At 41.6% G+C, this 22,713-nt stretch overlaps 2 protein-coding genes across 3 annotated transcripts; both read right to left on the bottom strand.

Annotated features, from left to right (window-relative positions):
- Window positions 1-9,479: 9,479 nt before the first annotated feature.
- On the bottom strand, window positions 9,480-11,128 carry LOC131467406 (radial spoke head protein 3 homolog B-like). Its single transcript, XM_058641294.1, has one exon. The coding sequence runs from the start codon at window positions 11,039-11,041 to the stop codon at window positions 10,094-10,096; it is 948 nt and encodes a 315-aa protein (XP_058497277.1). The 5' UTR covers window positions 11,042-11,128; the 3' UTR covers window positions 9,480-10,093.
- A 6,577-nt stretch (window positions 11,129-17,705) lies between these two features.
- Window positions 17,706-22,430, bottom strand: inab (internexin neuronal intermediate filament protein, alpha b). 2 transcript variants are annotated; one of them, XM_058641293.1, is made up of 4 exons: window positions 21,248-22,430; window positions 20,604-20,728; window positions 20,074-20,371; window positions 17,706-18,708 (listed from the first exon to the last, which is right to left on the bottom strand). In XM_058641293.1, exons 1-3 carry the CDS (start codon window positions 22,298-22,300, stop codon window positions 20,086-20,088), a joined length of 1,464 nt encoding a protein of 487 aa, XP_058497276.1. In that variant the 5' UTR covers window positions 22,301-22,430; the 3' UTR covers window positions 17,706-18,708; window positions 20,074-20,085. The 2 variants fall into 2 exon arrangements, with proteins under 2 accessions (XP_058497276.1, XP_058497275.1); XM_058641292.1 differs by having other exon boundaries at window positions 17,706-20,371; window positions 21,248-22,429.
- Window positions 22,431-22,713: the final 283 nt, after the last annotated feature.

Below are 22,713 nucleotides of genomic sequence, written 5' to 3'. Positions count from 1 at the left end.
GCTGATGGTAACTCGCTAAATGAAAGCGAGGAAAGAGGGTGAAGGGAAATGAGATTGAGGGAAGTAAGAGGTGACATTAAAGCTGTGTCTGATTGCACGAAACAGCAGATGAGAGGAGATAACAGTAACTCTGAGAAGCCTCCAGGAGCCGTCCATAACAGAGAAGAACCACATCTTCATCTGGTTTAATCACACCGAGATGAAGCAATAATCAAAAAAAAAGAAAGAGCTGCACAGCTGCTGATAGAGCAGATGAAAGGCTAATAACTGCCTCCTGAATATAGTGTATAACTGTAGCTGACTCTTCTCGCACAATAACGTGCACTCGTCACCTCACAGACTGAGCTCTCATTTGCATCAAAGCCACAGGCAACATGGGGTTTAAATGTGTAACCCCCCCCCCCCCCCCAAGTGAAAACCTCCTTTTGCACCTTTTTTTTTATCACATATCTCTGAAATCCATACATTGCAACAAGATCATGTTATTTGGAGCAATGGAGGCTCTTGTTTTCTGTGAAGAGTATATGTGCACTTGAGTGTGTGTGCATGAATGCATCTTGGAACCCTTTTTGCCATCCAAGTGGAATAATGGCTATGAAGGCTCCAGAGATCTCCATTTCTGGTGGATGAAGTGTGGGGGGGAACCTGCATTATTCAGTGCTGACCCAACTGGAGAGCTGGATTCTCACATGAGAGTCATCTGTCCTGTTCTGTTGGGCTGTGTGGGAGGCTGAGGGCCTCACGCACACTTGCACAGACTCACAACGGTTGTGTAAAATGTGCAGTTTACGTTTTGCCATGGTCACCTTAAACAAGGGCCTCACGGCAAGAAGTTTTCCTAATTCAATTTGAGAACCAAAGACGTGCAAATTCTGTTAATTTAAGACTCTCATAAACCTGAAAATGAATGGTTGCTCATTTCTGTGTGATGTCCCAGGCTTTAGCTCCCCATGATTCTTTAAAGGGCTCTTTCACCCATTTTCTTTCACTTGGTCAAATGAAGAATAAACCTAAAATCATTATGATGCTGCTGGGTTTGTTTAATTCACATTCTATTACAGAGTTGGATTATATTTGTTATACCAGTTAATTTTTTTCCCGATTTTTCACTCATAAAACTTGTTATAATTGACAGAAACTCAGTGAAGAGCAGCGCAGGGCTTTTATTTACTTTCAAGGAAGTGACTTTGACTTTTTTCAATTATATATATAATTAAATATTTATTTATTTTTTCAATCTGTTGTTGTGGGAATGAGGCATGTATCTCAGATCCACTGTCTGGCGATCAAATAACACATTTTTCTCTTTTTTTGGGGTGAAGTGGTACCAAAGTACACTGTTCTGATCACATTTTACTTAAGTACAAGCAAAAGTATTGGTCTAAAGATGTACTTAAGTTAAAGTAAAAAAGTAGCTTGTTTAAAATGTACTCAGCATAAAAGCTACTTAGTTACTTTTTAACAAGGTTGGGGTTCTTTCTTGTGGGGACACAAATCTCACAGTAAATGTTTTTAATTAAAGGCAAACCTTTACAAATGAACGTGCTGGTGATGTATCAGTCAAAATGGGTCAAAGGTCACAAATGTCACTCACTCAGGGACCTTAATTAAGATAAGAGAATTAGCACCAATTCACCTGCCCTTGTCATTCACTGTGAAAGTTTCCTATGTTATTTTTTTAAATTCAGGCCAACATTTTTTTACTCAGAAATGATTTAAAATGTTACGGAAGCCCATTGCATTCATTTGAAAAAAACAAAAACAAAAAAAACTCTGTGTGTGTGTGTGTGTGTGTTCTCATCCTATTATCTGTATATATATGTACATCTGTCTCCAAACATGTGTGTAGTGGCGTACGTGAGCGTAATGATCTTACTTTAAAACTGTCGTTTCATATTAAGAGCTGAGCTCTAACTCTCCTCCCCCTCTGCTCACCGTTTCTCTTTGTTCCCTCCCACACATTTTTCTGTCAGCTGCAATCTAACCAGGCACTTAAGCAGCCCACCCTACTGCAGGTCCTTAACTCACACACACACACACACACACACACACAGAACCACAACATTTTCTTTATCACTCTAAATAATGCAGGCTCCATCTAAAACTAATGAGGCAGCGTGGTACTGTGGTGCACCTTAACAAAATCAAACTGAGAAACATGTCGAGTCTATTGAAGCATTTGGATTCATACACAATAGTTCATCCACTCTTAAACTGTGTCTCCAAATCGTGTCATTATTAATGTTTTTGTTATATACTGTATCACGGTTGCTTGTTGTTGTTGAACCACATGGTGTTAAATCTCTACGTAAGACACACACTGCACTGCATGAATGTCCTTTGCTTCCTGCGACACAAACCTCTTCAGACAGCTTCCATTCAAAAATTAGCACTCTGTGCGGACCAGTGAGCATCTGTAATGATTGTCACACACACACACACACGCTGTGAGGGTGAGATAAAGGAGTGGCCTCCAATTTGCCAAAGGTCAGAACCTCGGTACTTAAACCCTGAAAATTCAGAATCAATAATTATAATTTGTAGCCATTGGCAACACAGACATTTCAGGCTGTAATCATTAACACATTGTATGATCTATACAGCGGTTTGAAGCTCCTACATAAGACCACTGTCTTTTAGTGAGTGAGTATGTGGTTTTGCCCAGGTTTCCAGACTCACTTTCAATATCTGGCAGTTATTTACAGTTTACTGCATGTTAAAATAGTGTATAAACAATTTGAAATGAAGAAAAAAAAAAAAGTTTTATTGAGATTTTGCGTGTTAAATTTGAAATTTCAAGAGTACAAAACACATTTAAATGACGAAAAACAGGCCAAGAAATAGTAACTATGTACAGGACAGGCGTTTTTTCTCTCTCTCCTCTCTGGTGACAAGGACGCTGATTTGCCGGCTTCCCGCAACAGCGTGAGTGAAATTACCGTCATAACCACGCAGTGCAACTTCTTAGCTTTCAGAAAGCCCATTTTTCTGATAGCATAAACCATCACGTAGTTACGGTAATGCAAAGTGTCGTCTGCGATACACTCTGTGTTAAAGGGAATGCTCACTGTAAAAAAAAAACCCACAACAAACGCATTCAGATAACCAATACTGCCACAAAGATAATTGATCCTCAAGAACAAAACAGCAAGGCCATCGCACACATGACACATGCTGTATCACAGGACACCACGCACCCACTCAATCATCACTTCCAACTCCTACTGTCACGAAGGACATTCAAAAGTATGAAATGCAATAAAGCCTATAGCTTCAGCAGAAGCCTTAATACCTTCAGCCATCTCTAACTTACTTACTCACTCACTAACTAACTGCTATTTTCTTTTTGCCGTGTGAGACACGAAGGTGAAGAATGAAAAAGGACAAAGAAAGAGGATGTATGAATGTACAGTGTATTATATTCTTTCCTACCATTTCACCCTTTTTTAAAGGACGACGTACTGCGCTCTGTCATAAATCTGAATAATTTATCAAGGGAAATCAAAGCTCTCCCACCTATAGTGTGTGCAGTGTCACATTGACAGTAAATCTCCGAGGACGTTGGGGACAATAGACTGACCGATAAGTATCTCTCTCTCCTGAGCTTCACCGAGTTCCTAGGATCAGTCGCCGTCCTATAAGCCAAATCCTAATCTGCTGTTTTAGCCACAGTGTTCAGGAGCACCTTTTTTTGTAGTGAAGGTTATCAAACATGTCTGTTAGAGAGGATGCATCGATAATAATAATAATTCAGCTGTCGTCATCATCACGGGGGAAGGGGGATCAGGAGCTTGGCAAGGTCAAAATGTCACTGTTTTTACATGGAAACAGAGAAAAATGAGGCAAAACAAACAAACCTGCTCATGGTGAAGCCATGCTCTTTGTTCTCCTGTGTGTGTGTGTGTGTTTGAGTGTGTTCTAGGCTCAAAATAGAGGACGGGAGTGGACCAGTGTTTTCTTTGCTGCCACCATTTGATGTCACCAGGAGGGGAGGGTGGACAGGATGATGGGGATGTCCTTGGGGACTGCAGACAGACGTGTGGTGGTGCAACAGAGAGAAGAGTATTGTCATGGACACACACAGCATGACCACATACAAAAACATATATATATAGAATGATTATATTGAAATGCTGTCAAGAGTTGAACGCTGGAAATGTGAAGGGGGCTGCTCAAATAAAGAATTTGTTTCCAAAAATAATGGCTACACAGTCAAGCAAAGCAGGTAAATGGCCAGAACACATGGAATTTTTGGAACATAACAAATGCACAAAGAATAAAGTGGAAAATCAAATCAAATCAAAGAATCATGACATGTCAATCATGACAAAATGGTCTTTGCACTTCAATATATGCCCAAGAAAAAAAACAGGAAAAAAAAGTGCAGTTACACCCATTTTTTTCCCCACTTGGTCAAATGAAGAATAAACTTAAAATCATTATGATGCTGCTTTGTTTGTTTATTTCACTATAATGTTCCATTACAGTCAGAAACACAGTAAAGAGCAGTGTAGGGCTTTTATTTTCTTTGACGGGAAATGACTTTGACATCGACATTTTGTCAATTTTATACATTTTATTTCCTCTGTTGTTGTGGGAATGAGACGTGTGTCTCAGATCCACTGTCTGATCATTGAATAACACATTTATCTCTGGAAATGGAGGTACAAAAAACTGTATATTTTTTGGGTGAAGTGGCCCATTAATGACATGTCGACACAAAACAAAGTATATGTTAATACCTTAGACAAATAATTCATTTATTTTTCATATGAAATTAAAAAAAAAAATGTATTTAGTGTTTATGCATTTAATTCCAGTCAAACAAAGGAACCTGTCTATAACGACATCTGGATCATCGCAGTCTGATGTCCATTTATAATGCACAGGGGGAGGGATACAAATTATTCTGTATAATTAACATGACATGTCTGTCCCCCCTTAGCAATTATATGGTCTTTCACCCTCAGAGAGCGTTTAATTATGCTATTTCATAAAAAAAAAAATTATGTCTCATACTGAGATTGAACACCTATAGCTTTCTGTTACAGGCTTTAATGAAAAACAAAAGATGTCAAAAGTGATTCAGTTCAGTCATGAACATGTTGCCAGGACACAAAAGCACACAGACTGTGGCCTAAAGGGACTCACTACACTACAAGTACAGACGAGTAATATATGACCTCTCCCTCTGCTCAAAAGCTGACAGTACACACCTCTAAATGGCTTTTTAATTAATAGCTCAAACCTGCTCCATCGATCTGTTCTCTAATTATAGAGGTGTTCATGCTCGCTATATAGATCAGCTGGCCTCACGATACATTATGCATGCACACGCCAAACCACATCCACTGACACACGACGCATGCCCCAACGCCTCTCAGGATGTTTGACTTCATCGTGGAAGGCAAATATGTTGATGTTTGCCGTTCAGAGTCGCGGCCTTGAAGAGTCTTTGGGTTCAGGTCCCACAGGCCCACGGATGAGCTGATAGGTTTAATTGTGGCCTCGTCGAGCTAATGGAATGCTCTTGGCACTTTCCAGCCGATCAATAGCTGTTTATGTGTGTATAGTGACACAGTATATCAGCCTCTGGGCACACGGCCAGCAGGTGGGGAATGACTCCAGTCAGCACTTTGGGAGATGTGGGGGGTAAACACACACAGATTCATGAGTGTAGTGGAGAAGATGTGATGGGTTGGGACTATGTGTCTGCGCGTGTATGTGTATATGCTGTGTTTAGGAGTGAAGCAAAGAGAGCAGAGTGTTAGGGTGTTTATAAAAATAGACTTTTTAAAAAGGTTTTTAAAGCGGAGCCCAGGATGGAAGTAGCAGTCAGCTACCAGGGGGCGACTGCTCCAGTTGCAAAAAAAACAAAAAACGGTTTGAATGGAAGTCAAGGGAAATATTAGCCTAGAAGGGTAAATGGTCTCAGTTTCTTGTTTAAACCCTTAAAGTAGACACATTGTGTTTTTGGCTTTTAATTTCGAGAATATTTTGTCCTTTTTTCATGCATACTGTTAAAAAATGTTTATGCCAAGTTGTGCTTTTGAGTGTTCAATTATGTTCATGTATTTTTAGTCCACTGTAGACTAAAATACTCACACTATTACACCTACGCACAAAAATGTGCTCATTGAAACCATTTTTGATGCATCATGACAAAAACATGGTAATTTAGGGGTTAAAAACTCAAAAATAAATTAATTAATATTTGGATTAAAAAAAAATGCAACACGCAGAACAATTAAAATGTTTAAATACGTTAACATATTATAGGTTTAACTTTTATGGGCCTGTGGTCATGCCTAACCAAACATCCATTTCATGGAGATGAAAGTAGAGCGCGGGGAAAAGACTGGTCATGAAAATAACATTTTAAACACGTTTGTCTTATCTGGTAAATCTCACTGACACACTGCACTTGTGTGCACTCGTTTTTGAGTGACCTCTTCAAAATAAAAGATGAGCTGCGTTTATTGCAACAACTGTAATTTAAAAGATGCAGCTCTACAGATCCCGAGCCTCTACTTATTTAATGTCAGATATAACTGGTGTTTACTCAAAATGTCGCACATCGATGACAGCAGGCCTTCCTATTATTCACTATACTGCCGTGTGTTGATATTGTTAAGTCATGGGCTGGTGGAAGCTGGTCCACAGGTCCAGATCCACTCCTGGGCCTCATGTATAAAGTGAATGCACGTAGAGTGAATCGGTTTGTCATCAAGTTCACTTATTTTCCCCCGATGACTTCTGTGTAACACCACATCCGTGCAGCACTGTCAAAACCAAACGCATCAGCGAGCCAACATCTGTGTGACAGCTCCTCTCCCTCAGCCGTCATCACAAGGGCAGTGGATGTGATCGACGACGACAGCTGATAAATGAAAGCAGGCATTATACGTTCCCATTACTGTCGCCACGTTTATTCTGCTCCGTAAGTTGCTCCGCTAACTTCAGCCAGCCGTTTCCTCTCCACGGGGCGGCAGTTATCGCTCGTTTTAAGTCACTAAGGCTTTGCTGCCTTAACGTTTTTGAACGATGCCTTTTAATTACCGTGCACTCACCCATGACTCGCAGGTGAGGAAGTGACTCATTCAGCTGCCTGGAGTCTATTGTTGATCTTACTGTCTGTTTTTCAAGCTTCAAGTAGTAAACTCAGGAGTACAGGTACACACACAGTGCTGTCTTTATTGTCTTAGCGAGGACACAGCATTGACATAATATAATCCCAAGCCCCTTACTCTAACCTTAACCATCACAACTAAGTGTTAAGCTGCTGGGTTAGCAGAACTCTAAATGCAGACACAAAAACTAGTCAACGTTACCAGCTCAAACGCTGCGACAGCAAGCATGAAGGCTGAGTCTTACCAGCAGGAAGACAAAACGACCTGGTGTGCTGGTCCAGGCTTTTAAACAGCAGCGAGTGAGTGGTGGCAATCAGAGTAATCTGCAGCAGGTGAGTTGGAGGAAAGGGGTTTCTCTGGCCAGCCTGCAGGGGAAAAGACCAGCAGACACACCCACAAACACACAGACACACCCTCAAAACACACCCACTCCTGCAGACAGGGGATAACAGACAGGAGGGGAAAGGGGAAGAGGAAACAGGAGGAGGGACATCTTATGCAGATCCTTAAACCTTAACCCTTAACCTAACCTTAACTTAAACACAAAATTCTGTCCCTAACCCTAAAACTAGGTCTTAACCCTGAAAAGGCCCAGAAAAATGTACCCACAAAGATAGATTTCTGTTTTTAGAATTTAAATAAATAGATTTTATTTCAGGTCTGTTTTTACAATATAATTTTTTTCAGGTCTGTTTTTACAATATATTTTTTTCGGGTATGTTTTTACAAGATTTGTTTTCAGGTCTGTTTTTACAAGATTTTTTTAAGGGGCTGTGTTTACAAGATTTTTTTTTCAGTGTCCGTTTTTACAAGATTTTTTTTGCTCCTCAACGCATCCAACAGAAGCTGGTTGCAATACGCTTCCATAGTGTCACAACGTCGCCAGTCTGTATGCATTTCATTATTTTGTATCCATGAAGCAAGCCGTATTTACTCGATCTTGAAGAAACATCCAGCAGATCACAGTGTTTTTTTCCATCTGAACGTCCGCAAAGTCCTGAAGTGCCTGCGCAAAGTCGACAAACTAATAACAATTCCATCAATATTACTTAAAGACAGAAGAATCTCCGCTATGTCACTTGGAAAAACTGATCCCCCCCACACAAAAATCTCATAAAAACAGAGCCTTTTTAAAGCTCAGTAAAATTGAGCAAACCAGACACCAGCATCAAGTTGTTGTTTTTATTTCATAAAAAGCATTGATAAATGATTTAAACATTTTTGAATGTCTAATATTGGGTTTCTTTTGTCTCTTTTGTATTTCCCATAAAAAACCTTTTATGCATTCCCTCTTCACTAACAGCCCATTGTTTTCTCAAAACCTCGGTTTTGACCCCACTGTTTGCAGACAGTGTTTCATTATTCAAATTCATCTTCTCCTCTCTGTTTGCATTTTTCTTATTTGCCCCGGCCAGACATGAATGACCTTAGCAAGAGCAATGAAGGATGTTCTTATTCCCCAGCAGTCAGGGGTTGATATACAGCGTCTCTGTGAGTGGGGTGAAATCGCTATGGGAGACTCATGGATGTTGGGACGATAAACAAAAGAGTTGCCGTGTTACACACAGTGATAAGAAGCGTGTCTTCTCCATATTACCCCTTAAATCTGTGAACATTTTAAGTGTTTGGTCAATGCTGAGTGGTCAGTCGCAGGCTGGCCTCCACCTTTATATCTCACTATGTGTTCACCATTGTTCCTGCACCTTGTTGAAGACAGATAGGTGAAAGACAGAGGAGCTATATGGACAACAGCACCTCCCCCTCTCACAGGAGCCTCCAATCTCCGAACCCTTCCCACTGCCCTGTGCACGTCTGGCTGTTTGAAGACTATATTCCGTGTGGAGCATGGGAGATTTGTCAATAAGCTGGTCTCTGGAGGCAGGTGATCTTTATTCATGCACCCTGACAGGCTGGAGTGTGCTGTGGTGTCCTTTTCTCAATTTTTACATCCTCTGCTGCACAGCCACGAGAAACTGCTGAGGCGGTGAAATGATTAATATGTATGGCACACGTCCCAGTGTAAAACTGGGCTGATTTAAAGTTGATAGTGTTTTATAATGTGAGATGTTGATGTTCTATGAAGAACAAAGCACTATGAAATAAAACAGGAGTTCCTTTATGGCAGCTAAAATAGCTGGTAGAAAAAAACAACAACTTATTAATGCAGTCAAGGTCAAAGTGTGTGTTTTTCTGAGGGAAAACTTCAATTACATCGTGAAGATTAACTCTCTCAGAATAAACATGATTTAATCAAGGGTTTTCACAGCTTAGGTGTCAATCCTCTCAAAGGTAAAGATAAAGAAGAGGACTTAAGATAACGCCGGTGAACAAGCTGGGCCAACAGGGCGACCTGAAAGATGTCCCTAAAGCTGCTGTAATCAATATTTTTATAATAATAATTATAATATAATATGCTTGTGAGTGGCAAACATGCATAACTTCTGCATGGAGCTTTTACAGCCTCCTGGCCAGAAACATGACCTGATCATTGAGTAACTTGGTACCTGCTCAATGACAACTTTGATCTGTAGACGCGTTGCCATGGCGAAGTAGAACAGTGTGGGTACTCTGCTTTCCCAGATAGTTCAAAATTAGACGGCTTAATGGTAATATAAATTAAGTGATCATAATATTATGGCACAATACCACTTTTTTTAATGTCCGATACCGATATGACAAACTTAAGTATGTACCGATACCGATACGATACGGTCAATTTAAACTATGAAGCTGTTAGCGACACATTTGTGCTGAGTCATTTCAAGGTATTTCAAAAAAACCTAATTCTCCAGCACAGTAACAATGGAATAAACATGCCCTCAACATGACTCTGCTAAAATGCTGTTGCTTTTATTTACATTTGTACAGTATTTTGGACTTAAAGATTGCATTGGATTTTACATTTGTATCCGTCCGTTATCCGATCCAGTGATTTTGACCATCCTTAATAATAATGTTATCGATCACGTCTGTGCATTTGCAGTTTTGTCGTCAGATTCGACGTCAGGCGTTATCGGCCGTGTCTTCAGTTCCTGCAGCTTCTCCAATTTCACTTGGGTCATTTCGTGGACAATCGTGTCCAGCAAGCGTCTCGCTCTGAATCTTCTCTCCAGATTGTTGTTCACCTCAGTCATTAGCCAAGGTAAGAAGTGACTCTCAAGGTCTCTCTCCACGTGGTCATAAAAGTAGCCATCACTGGTGAGTGAGATGAAGACTGAGGGGAAGAGATTAGCCAAGAACTCCCTTGTAAAAGCGCGGGCAGCAATTTTTTCTGCCGTCTCTGTCTCTTTCTTCAGTGCCTTCCTCAACTCGGCACGTCTGCGCTGTCTTTCCTCTCTGCGGCGTCTCTCCTGCTCGTGAAGCCGCTGCACTTCGGCCAGCTCGCTGTTCCGTAGAGCATGGAAGGCCCTGAGCTGTGTCCTCACACGGGCCAGCTCCTCCTCCTCCATCACCTCCTGGAGTGACTGCTCGATCGTCCTACCGACCAGGTAATCAATCAAGGGCTTCACCTCCCTGTAAAAGTCAAACAGCTCTCCGACCTGTAGCTGTGTTGCAACATCATTGCCACACTTAGTGGGAGGGTGAAGTTGAGACATCGGTATGTCCATGATAGCGTCCGTCTGGCACACGATGTCTGTAGCCAGGGGAACATCTCTCAGCGTTTCGATGTAAAGATCCGTTTGTACACTTATGTTTTTCCTTCCCGGCAACACGTCAGGAGTCAACGCTCTCCTCTCCAACTCCTGTCGTCTTTGTATTTCAGCAGAGTTTGGTTGAGTGGCAGTTTTACCTATGACCACGCGGCGGTCAGACCTATTGCTTCCATTTATAGAGTTCGCCACGGGTCTGGGGCAACTGTGGAAGTTGTAAACCGTGTATGGATTTCTGTTGTCGTACATTGAAAAATCCATGTTTCAGCAAAGGTCAGGCACCACCACAGACAGGAACCTGTGACACTTAGTTACTGTTATGCAATTGTGTAAAAGCGTCTTCTTCTATTTCCTCATGTAGCAGTGAGTTAGTTAGTAGCGGGGTTTACCAGCATCAAAGGCGTGACATATGTTTCATGGTTTTGGAAGTCAAATGTCATTCAAAAGAATGGCTTTCAAGTTTCATAATTCTGCGTCATAGCAAGTTACCGTGGCAACAATGGTAGGGAAGCGGACATCTTTGGATATAACGGTTAAACGACAGAAAACAAACTCTCTGCTGCGAGGACTTGCTATTTGACTGATACCATGTCGGTTTTTGAAACTGGAAATTCACAGACAGGAACATTAGAACTCAACTGACATTATACATCAGATGAGAAGTAGCATAGTTTTCCCATAGACTTCACTGCAAACAAAGCAAACCCAATGATGACCTCACTTCATATTGCCTCTTGGTTGTAAAGGTAAATGTGTTAATCAGTGAGCTTCAGTGGTGGTGGTAGAGGCAGATTTTGCTTTTGGACAATTGGCCAGATTTCGGTCCCAATCTGGCCCTTCCGATAAACAGATTATCTGGCCCATTGATCCTGTAGTGTGAGGGGTGATCGGTCTATTTAACGCATCTTTAACGAGTTTCCCTGACTTCAAATTGTAAGTATTAAACATGTTAGATATTTATGATTGAAGAGTAATTGGAATAACCAATGAGAGTGAGTTGACTGGGAAACGGATGTCAGGCGTACTTTTTGTTGAGAACCAAAACTTTTTTTTGTGCGTTTCTTAGCGCAAAACATCACAACACACAGAACAGCTATAAACTGACAACGACGACTGTCTGCTTCCATGTCTGTTACTAGCCTGAAGTCACGTTAAATCACATGAGTTTCTGTGAGATTCCAAATCCCGGGTGTCTCTGAATCCCTGAAATTTGAAAGTGTGCGGTCCTGCATCTTGACTGGATCATCTAGTCTGTGCCTTCTCAGGATTTAAGTTTGTTGTGTCTGTGGTGTTCCATGTTTTTTTTAAATTAAGTCAGATTTGAACAAACTTTACTCTCTGTTGCCTTTATAAAGTAGCCTGACTGTCTGATGGCTGACAGATCTCGTCCAAACAACGACGACGTCCTTTCTCCTTTTGTCTTTTCAGTGTTCCTTTCACTTTATAATGTCCCTTGTCCCGATAACATGTCTCACAAAAAGTTCAGGTGAATGAAAACATCTTCAAATGAGTATATGTGACGATGACGCTGATGATAGAATAACCATTAGTGCAGTCGTATCCTCAGGCCTAAAGATTAATGACAGAGGAAATTGTTCCGTCTGATCTCTCCCACTCACACCTGCTTTAACTGCAAAGGACATTAATACTCGGCGGTGTGACCTCATTATGCCGTACAAAAAGGTATTTATAAAAATGTAATACAAAACGCACATTGATGTGGTGTCACATTTCTGTTCATGTACTGTTCATTAAGTACAGTATTTTTAATATTTTGTCATCACTGAGGAACAAATATGGAGCAAAAATCTTGGATCAAATTATCCGGGAATATCTTGTTAAAGACAGTGGACGTGAAAGTGATCAGAGGCTTCTTCACCTTCAGTCTTTTAACCATTCCATTTGACACATACTCTCACTTTCATTACAACTGGGCTTTTAATCCCCCCCCTCCCCATGTCACACTGAGAACACGTTCTTTCAACATCAGCCTGCAGTTCCCTTTACTCCCTTTTCTCTGAAAACGCTGTGTCACTGCGTGCAGACGACATGGTTAATTCAAAGCTCTGGATGCGGCTCAGCTGCTCCATTATGGATAAGGCCGTGGCAGCAGATGTCTCTTGCCTCCATAAAGAGCTGAAGGAACATTTTTAATGTGACAGAGCACTGTGTGATCTTTAGATAACTCCCTATTTGTTGAGATAATGTCGTGTCGAAAGTGAATACAAAATTGTGTTTTATTCACTTTTGTATCGAGAATGTGTTCGACACAAGACAAACATGCAAATTATTTTTTTCAGCACTTGGAGCCATTTTATTATTAAAGAATATAGTTATCAAAAGGCAGCCTTGAGCTGATTCTGTCACATTATAAAGGATCCAGTATTTTTTAAATTGGCTGGCATTTTAGAGACACATAAAGCAGAATGTCACATCCAAATATGTATTTGATATATGCCATGCTTCTGCAGCACAGTGTTACTTTAAGGACACATCCCTCCCTGTTGGTTGAACTTGTTTTGCAGCACTCTCCCCGTGCTCTCCATGGCCTCTTTCAAAAAATAATGAGTCCCACCTGAATAGAGCCCAAAACAGAGGTTTGACAAATATACAGATAATGTGTAGCCGGTAACAACCAACATTATGAACTAATGTCAATTAAAAGCGTGCACTTAACATGAGTGCAGCTGTATCTGTAAAAGACGGTTAACAGTATCTGGAGACAGTGACACGTTGTGCCTGCAATGCATGTGTAGTGCAGCACCCACAGCAGTCTGCACGGCTTCTCTCCTGCTGCAGATTCTAATGTACAATTTGGTTTTTCATTGCACCCATCCCCCATGCCACCTCCTGACAGAGCCATCTGAATTCTAAAAATATAAACCGTCTATCATCAGAAAGTGAGGAATCCCTCTTTCACCTGCAGTCGGGGTGGAAGAAAACAAGTTGTCACCTCACAATGAGTTGTCATCTTGGATATGTGCAAAATAGATTCATGGAGTGGAAGAAAAGCTGTCAAAATGTCAGCTAGAATGTTTTTAAAATATGAATATTAATCAAGTGTCCCATCTGTTCCCCCCCAATTTGGGAAACATCTTCGATCCCTAAGCAACAGAGAGAAAAAAGAAAAACATGCAACATACTTGATTAACTCAATTAATCCTCACTTTTTCCAATGAATCCTTTTCACACAGTATTAGACAAGTGTACAATCATCAGTAAGACGCTCTCTCCAGCTAACATAATCATGTTTCAATACCACTTCAATCATCCTCAAATAAAAAAAAAAAGGTTTAGATGAGGTCAAGGGGTTTGAAGAAGACCATCTCCCTTCAGGCTGTCTGTCTGTCTGTCTGTCTGACTCTGTCTCTGCTATTATTAGCAGCAAGATGGAGGAGAGAAACAAAAAAAAACCCCAGGCATGGCTGGGTTAGAGCACAGAGCAGAAAATGCCACGTCACATGGGGGTGGGGGGGGGGCTTTCCGCAGAGTGATTCAGCACTTTCTGCCTCAAAAGGAAAGAGTTTGAAAACAATGATGTCATCCTAAATGATCCATTTAATGCTGAGAGTCTCGCCGCCACACAGCGGTTCACACACTTGTCACCAAATTATTTTTAAGGTGTTGCTGCCGCAGATTTTCCATCTCGTCCTATTTACACATTTATCCGATTTACATTTATTTCATTTGAGCATCCTTTCACTGCTCTGTTCTTTTTGTCTTCAGTCTACTATGGATCTGTCTGGTCTGTCTGTATGTCTGTCTGTCTGCAAGAGAGCAAACTCGTCCCTCTTGTCTCTCTGAGAGCGGTCATTCCCCAAGGCCATCACAACACAGCTGGATGTTAGCAACGGACTCCAAGGCAACAGCAGCAGCGGCAGCGGCGGCAGCGGCAGCAGCAGCAGCAGCAGCTCACAGTTAGCTGTTGACAGACTGAAATACAGTGTTTAACTTTATATAAGAATGTGTACTAAAAAACAGTATTTTCTTTACATTTCGGGGGCTTTTTTCCATATGTTAAAACGTACAGTATATACAGAGGCTATAAGAATGCGCTCTATAGAGTGTCTTATATCCTTTTTTCCAGCACAACCTAGGCAATCTGATGGAAAACAATAAGCATTTTCACCATCTACATAAACACACCTGAGCAAAAAGTACTCAAAATGTCTAAAATATGTCACAGTTCAAAATTCGCTTGGCTCGTTTTTATGAAGAAAAAGGAAAGAAAGAAAAACGCTCTATTTTGTGACTTCTGCACAATTATTGCTACTTTATATCACTCAACAACACATAAGCATTTTTTAAAGCCTGAATATGTGACCTACAAACACACACAGGATGTCCATACAAGGAGTTGTGTATTATTCCCACGGTAATTTACCATGGGTGCACTTGCGGTACAGATCCGTGCCGCAGGTGCCACGTGACCACTTAGGGTTAAATCATTTGTGCATTATTCTTGGAAATTAACTTGTCTATTTACATTTCATTAGCCTACAACTAACTAACTAAAGCCCATGGACTGTAGCAGCAGCAGTGCATTGTTAGGAAAGCAACTCTATTAAGTCTATAGTGTAAGAATTAATGAAATCTAAAGGTGAGGCCGGAGCTTGCAACAATCCGCTCACACCCGTCCTTTTCCGAGCACTTCAGAGAACTGTGGTGGCCTTCACACAACAGAAAGGATGTCGTTCATCATTGTTTCGTGTGGTGAGTCTTTGATCAAGATTAAAAAATACATGACTACATGTCTTCAGAGAATGACATTTCCCTCTCTCCCTCTGTGTGTGTGTGTGTGGTTGGTTGGGTGATAAAGAACGCCTTTGATCCACTGACGCTGACAAACAGGTTAAATTTATGGCTCACTCCATTGCCATTTTCTCATTTCCAGCACCATCACACAGCCTCACACAGACACTTATCACCAGAGGGAACATAAAACATGCTTCTCCTTCAACACTTACACGTTTCTCTCTCTCTCAAATGCAGTAATAATTACATGCGAACACTGTGCGTCCGCTTTGAGAAGAGAACATTTCCAAAGACTTCACACATTTCACATTTTCCTTCTCGATGACGTGTTGAAAAACAATGATAATAAATAAATAAGTATATAAGCATTATTGTATTTCAGTCAGTCCCAGACCTGACTGAGGTTGCAGCAGCAGCAGCAGCAGCAGTACAGGTAAAGCAGTAAATGTCAAAAAATGTTTTTTTTTTTTTTTTTTGTTATTCCGTGTGCAGCATGGAAACGTCCCCATGTGAGATCTAAACATGGCTGTACTGAGAAACACAGAGAGAGAGTGGGGTGGAGCATGGCGTGAACTCGCCTGACAATGGCTCGAATGAAGCAAACATTTGTTCATTTTAAAAGGTTATGCATTACATTTTTAAGACAGGAGTGTGTGCCGTAATTATACAAGTACACACTTGAGTAGTTAACCAAATGCAGTGTTTGCTGAATTCATTTGGACTGACTGCTCTGATGGCTTTAAGCAGCTATGTATTTCAAATTACTCCCAGTCTGGACATCATTTCCTTATAGGCGGTAACATATCAAACATGACAGTTATGTTGTTATTGCCTTATAACACTGTGCTCTGCGTTCTCTGCCGTTATGAACGAGGGGCTTGGGGACTGTGGAGTTTAAAATGGAGAGTTTAAGTGTAGCCTTCCAGTTTGAAGCAAATGGAGGAAGGACTGTTTCATAACAGCGCCATTTCAGGAGCATCTCACTGGACGGTTCCTGCCACACCTTCAGCTCGTTGCAGGGCTATAAATCTTTGAAGAACTGCAACCCCGCAGTCACCCAGATGCTGAGGCGGTCCCACCCAGTTGGTGGGTGGGAGAAGAGATCCCAGTCAAGGTCTGGGACTGTGTGTGTTTATATGTGTGTGGGACAAAGGTCGACATACGATACAGCAGCAGGTGATCCATCATATCTTTTTGATCATCTGCACTGTGACCCTGAGGTTAAAAAAAATCTATCTTCAACAAACAGGTCAAGGTGACATTGCCCTTCAAAAAAAATTTCCAATCTCATGTCTGAAAATACACATACTGGGACTCAATATTGAACCTCAACTGAACAAAAAGGGTCTTTTCTTGAGCTGCAACTAACGATTATTTTCATAATCGATTAATCTGTCGATTATTTTCTCGATTAATCAAGTAATCGTTTGGTCCACAAGATGTCAGAAAACGTTAAAAGACGTTGATCAGTGTTTGTCAAATCTGGAAATGATGATATTTTCAAATGTCTTGTTTTCTTTGTTATCTGGAGCAAAGAAACTAGAACATATTCACATTTTAGAAGCGACAACGATCAGAAATCTTGTTTTAATCGTGACAAAAAGCTTCAAACCGATTAAGCGATTATCAAAATAGTTGACCATTAATTTAGCAATCGATTAATAATTGATCAGTCGAGATTGTTTCAGCTCAAGTTTTATTTTTTTATCAAACCTGCAAGCGAAAGCAAACTCCGCCTTTGTTCATCATTTTGCAAATTCATGTCCATAGTAAGAATTATTACTCATTAAAGCCATAAAACACATTGTGTAACAATATGAGACATATGAGCATCAAAATACACTTAAAGCAACTTCAGCAACTTAAAGTGAAAGTACTTATTTCATCAGGATGTGTGAAATAACATAAAGCAAAATTGAAAATTGAATGGTTATTATCATCTTAAAAAGATTCATTTTGTTATTTTATCACGTAAATTCAACTTTGGGGTTTGAATTCACGACTGAGGATCATTAATGTAAGTTAATAATACATGTAATTATGTTATATAAAGTAGTAAAAACTGAAGATAATTCAGTGTAAAAATATCTTTGTATGATACAAAAAAGTGGGATATCGTTGTCTTAAAACTGTGTATAACAATAATAATAAAAACCCACACACAGTGAAATCATGTGCACCTCAGTTGAGTCAAGTCTTTATTGAAGTGGTGTCATACAGCATTACATAATGAACAACAGCAAAGAGAAGAATAGCATGTGATCTACATTCACTCCCTATACATTTCTCACCAGAGTAGCTCTAATGAACACTAATTAAGAAGCGATATTAATGATTAAACACTCACTAAACACAGTCATAAACATGGCCAGGAGGGAGAAAACAAAGCTGCTGGTGTTTTAAGGCATTCTTTACATCCTACAGTATTTGATCTATGGCTAAAATCTCAGTTTGATGTTGTTACATACTGTACTGTATTTTTCAGGAAATGCTTGCTCTTGCATGACATCGGTGTAGCATGTGCACTTTGAAAAAGGTTTGGCAGTGTGATATTTGTAACGTTTGGTTTGCTGCGGAAAGAAAAAAAGGCGTGTACACTCGTCGTGACCCTGTGCCGTTCATCCGTTGTCAAATAAACGCCGCTTTCATCGATATGTTCTTGTACTTCCGTAAAATAAAACACGTTTCAATGTTCTAATATGCCACCTCTTCGACGTCCTGACTATGGAAGGCCACGATACAAACACACTTACTACAGTACTAAGATACGCTCACAAGCCTTGAGGAAAACCACAGGAACCAAGTCTGGGATACAATCAGTGCTTTTTTTTGTTGCTGTTGTTGAGTGCAGCGAGTCGTGGTACGGCTCGCCATAATCAACCGCAGGAGAATAACATATAGGCTATGTGTTAGTGATAGGCAGTGCACACGGGCAGAAAAACAAATCATTTTTCTACTGGTGAGGTCAAACTACAACAGGCGTTTTATCCAGTCATGGCCGCAGCTCAAAACAGGTCGAGGTCGAGCTGTTTCAAACACACTGAGGTCCAGCACATTCTCACTGAACATGGGGCTGTATCGCCGGGAGCCTTGTTGGCATGGATTTCCTTCAGGTTGAGTGATACGGTGGTATGGATTCCAGGGCGTAAATGTAAATGTGTCTCAAGCATCATCTGTAACACGTTGAAAATGGTATAAATGATCATATAGAATATCTCATGCATTTTGTGCTATAGAGCACAACTTCCATCTTGGCCTGAAATTGACTAGACTGCATCAAGAGAAATCCTCCTTCCAAGCTAATCGCCCTGACTAGATATTTTACAGTCACTAATGAGCACACACGATGATTCTCAGGTCGATAGCGGAAAGGAACTGACCAACCTGAACAATGGGCTGATGGACTCCATGCAAACAATGACGATCTACATACACCATGCAACTTTTTCGTCATGTCATTGTGTCAATTAAAAAGCATTTAATCAGAAATTTGCTTTTGCAAATCAGACTCGATGGAGAGACTGGTCTGTGCTTGTCCTCTTTTACACCGGCGTCGCAGGAAGAGACACAATCGGACACGTTTCTGAAACTAAGAAACTACATTCTTACTGGAGAGGAGAACTGGAATATTGGCTCAGGTAAAAAGCTACGGATACAATTTACTTCCACAGGTTATTGTAGAACGTGTGCTTACTCACAGTTTTGCTTTGTACCGTACATGTGAGTGGATGTCGCAGTGTGGTCAATATGACCAGCTGATGTGTTCTGAAGCTTTTGTGCGCACACGCACACACACACACAGAGGAATGTGTTCATCTCACAGTTTGTGCTAATGGTGCATGATGACCAGAGGTTTTTGTTTTTTTCATACATATCTGTTGTGTGTTGGTAATATGTTTCGTTACTGCTACCTATAAGTGCAACTTGCTATTGTTTGGTGTTGAGTCTGTGGTACAGAAGAATAGATGTAGACGGATGTACTGTGATGTTGTATAGAGTGATGGCTATAGAAGGGTTATAATGGATTTTCCGTTAGGGAACACGCGTGAAAGGGAGGTATGAGGAAGAACAAGCCAGCGTAAAACAAACCTATAAACCTGACACTCTGCTTCAAATTAGGGCTGAAGGATTCGACCATCAAGCGGATTTGAATACATGGTTCAAATTGTGTTCATTATCAGCTGAAAATGTCTTCCACAGAGTGTGCCATGTGACTCAGGTGGTTGCAAAATGCAACTTAACCCCTTAGAGGCCTGTCCTGTTGACATTGTCTTTTGACAGGTCCTCATCATGTTTTAACTGGACTGCACAGTCAAATCGCAATACCTGGCAGAAAAAAATAGCAAATCGTTATAACGGCAAATTGTTAAGCACAATTTCAGATGTCAGAAACTTTCCAATCTTACCATGCTTAGAATAAGACGGCAAAGCAAGGCTATCTATCGTCTACTGCCACAGGTGGCCAAGCTAAAGGTTTGTTTTAGGCTGGTGAGACATTGCAGGATAAAGGGAGGCTTTGGGGTTGAAGAACAGCTTACAGTATAGGCTTGTTAGTTTTTCTGACCGGCGGGAGTATCACTGGGGTCCTGCTGCTTCTCCACCTTCTTGGTGGTGACCACTGTCTCCTCGTAGACCTCGTGCTGGGAGACCTTGGCCCCAGATTTGCTCTGCTGCTTTTGCTGGTCGTCATCCTTCCCCTCCTTCTTGGAGCTCTTGCCGGAGCTGCTGTAAATGCGGGTTTGGTAGCCGTAGCCTTGCCCGATGCCAGCAGTTATGGAGGGGCTGGAGTAGGACATGCCTGACCCAATGCGGGTCTCCTCCCCTTCCAGGAGTTTCCTATGGAGAGGAGGACATAGGGAGTGGTTTAGGTATAAGTGACAACGCAGATATCGCACATTATATTGCAGTATCTGTTAGGAAAAAACTGCAGTTAGATATTTTCTCCAAATCACTGTAGCCTATATTGATTAGAGGAAATATTAGAGGAAAGAATCCAGGCATTGCATTCTTTAACTTCCACTGTAATAGTATTATTATTATTATTGTTGTTATTGAATGATGAACCTACCTGTAGGCTGCAATTTCAATATCCAGTGCCATCTTGACATTCAGCAGATCCTGGTACTCCCTCAGGTGACGAGCCATCTCATTCTTAGTGGTCCTCAGTTCATTCTCCAGCTCTGCCATGCTATCCTATAAGGACAATAGACCAAACGTAAATGTCATATGACATAAGAGATTTTTTGAGTGTTTGTTGATTTACAGGCGGAAATAAAGCCTAAGAATGTTTGCTCGTCTAAATTGCCTGCAGAGGAATAATTGCAGCTAAGGAAAAGAAACTCAACTATAGTCCTGAATGTGTATTTAAAGTGCATTTAATGTCCTTTATGAGGAAAATGAGGATGAAGATTTTATGTTTTTAATTTAGATGGCTGCATCTCACACGCAGGTTTTGTATAAAAGGTCTGAGTCATTAATACATATGCCCTCGGTGGGCGTTGTCACATGCAGATGCTCAGCAGGCTGTCCCAGGGGAGAGAGTTTCAGCACCTTGGATAGAGCCTGAGCAACAACAGCTGCTCCCGTTTTCTCTATCATATTGTCTCCTTCATCACTAAATAAATAAAGCACTATGCACCATATACATTAAAATACATGTTTCAACTTCCACATTCGAATCCTTCTGAGAAGGTTAATAAAAAATGTGATTACCTGGTAGTTTCCAATCTCCCCATTGTGCCTGTCCTCCATCTCCCGGAGCTGCTTTTCCAAAGACTCGTTGGTTCCTCTCAGACTCTCGATCTCGATGGTCCTGGACTGCAGCTGCCTTCTGAACTCGTTCACTTCTTCCCTGCCGGCGCGGATGGCGTTGTTACTCTGGGTGGCCTGCTCGGACAGGTCCGCAAACTTGGTCTTGTACCACTCCTCGGCGGACTGCAGGTTCTTGGACGCCATGGACTCGTACTGGCCACGGATCTCCTTGAGGGCGGAGGTGAGGTCCGGCTTGGCCACCTCCATCTCCACGGTAACCTGGGCAGCCTGGATCATGTCCATCAGCTCGGCCACCTCCTCCTCGTGCACCTTCCTGAGGAAGTTGATCTCATCCAGGAGAGATTCCACCTTCTTTTCCAGGTCCAGACGCACCATGGTGGCATCATCCACGTCTTTCTTGAAAGCCTTGAGGGCGGCCTCCGCATCCTCACGCGCACGGAACTCATCTTCGTATTTGCCCCTGATTTTCTGCAGGTCATCTTCAATGTTGTCCCTCTCGATCAGGAGCTGAGACTTCTCTCCGGTTAGCTCTTCCAGCTGGGAGCGCAGCTCGCGTATTTCTTGCTGGTAAAGCTCGGCCAGGCGGGATGGCTCGCCCTGTTTCTGGCGCAGCGCAACCAGCTCCGTCTCCAGCACTTTGTTGTGTTGCTCCAAGTTGCGCACTTTGTCGATGAACATTGCAAAGCGGTCGTTAAGACCCTGCATTTGCTCCTTTTCGTTGGTGCGGACGATTTTGAACTCATTGTTGAGGACGCTGCTCTGGGTCAGGTCGAAGGTTTCCAGTGGCATAGATGAGAAGGTGCGGCCGGACTTTCTATTGTACGAGCCCGCGGATGAGATGTTGCTCCGGGACACAGAGGAGGAGGACCGGTAGCCTCCTCCTCGTGAGGACGCGCTCGTCGCTGAGCGCGATGGAGAGGACGCATAACGGGGAGACTCCCCGAAAATCCTCCGGTAAGAGGAGGAAGAAAAGCCTTCAGATCCGTAGCTCATCTTGACTTGTGCTGAGACAGAGCAGAGCAGTGGGCGCGACCCCTTTTTATAGGGGACCAACCCAATCACTAATTAATGCCCCGTGATGCTACCCGGACTGGTCCGTTCCATATGCGGCAGGTAGACCCTTATTTAAGTAAATATTTTATAAATATTGTGCCATAGATTAATTGATTAATTGATTCTGTTCATAACAATTAGTCTATATGGGCTATATTAATCCTGCATTATAAGTCCAGATGTGCACAGTTAGCACTGGTCTTTGTGTGGAGCAGATGGATCTGTCCCGCAGTCGTGATGCGTCAGTGGCTAGTCCCTCGTTGCGCATTTACACGCAAACTAATAAATAGCGTATAGCCTTGAGCGTACAGTAAGTGTAAAAAGCTGAGGAAACAACTGATAATGAGATGCAA

This window comes from Solea solea, chromosome 10 (genome assembly GCF_958295425.1).
Source record: "Solea solea chromosome 10, fSolSol10.1, whole genome shotgun sequence".
NCBI classification, from domain to species: Eukaryota; Metazoa; Chordata; class Actinopteri; order Pleuronectiformes; family Soleidae; genus Solea; species Solea solea.
This window is presented reverse-complemented; position numbering and strand designations above follow the sequence as displayed.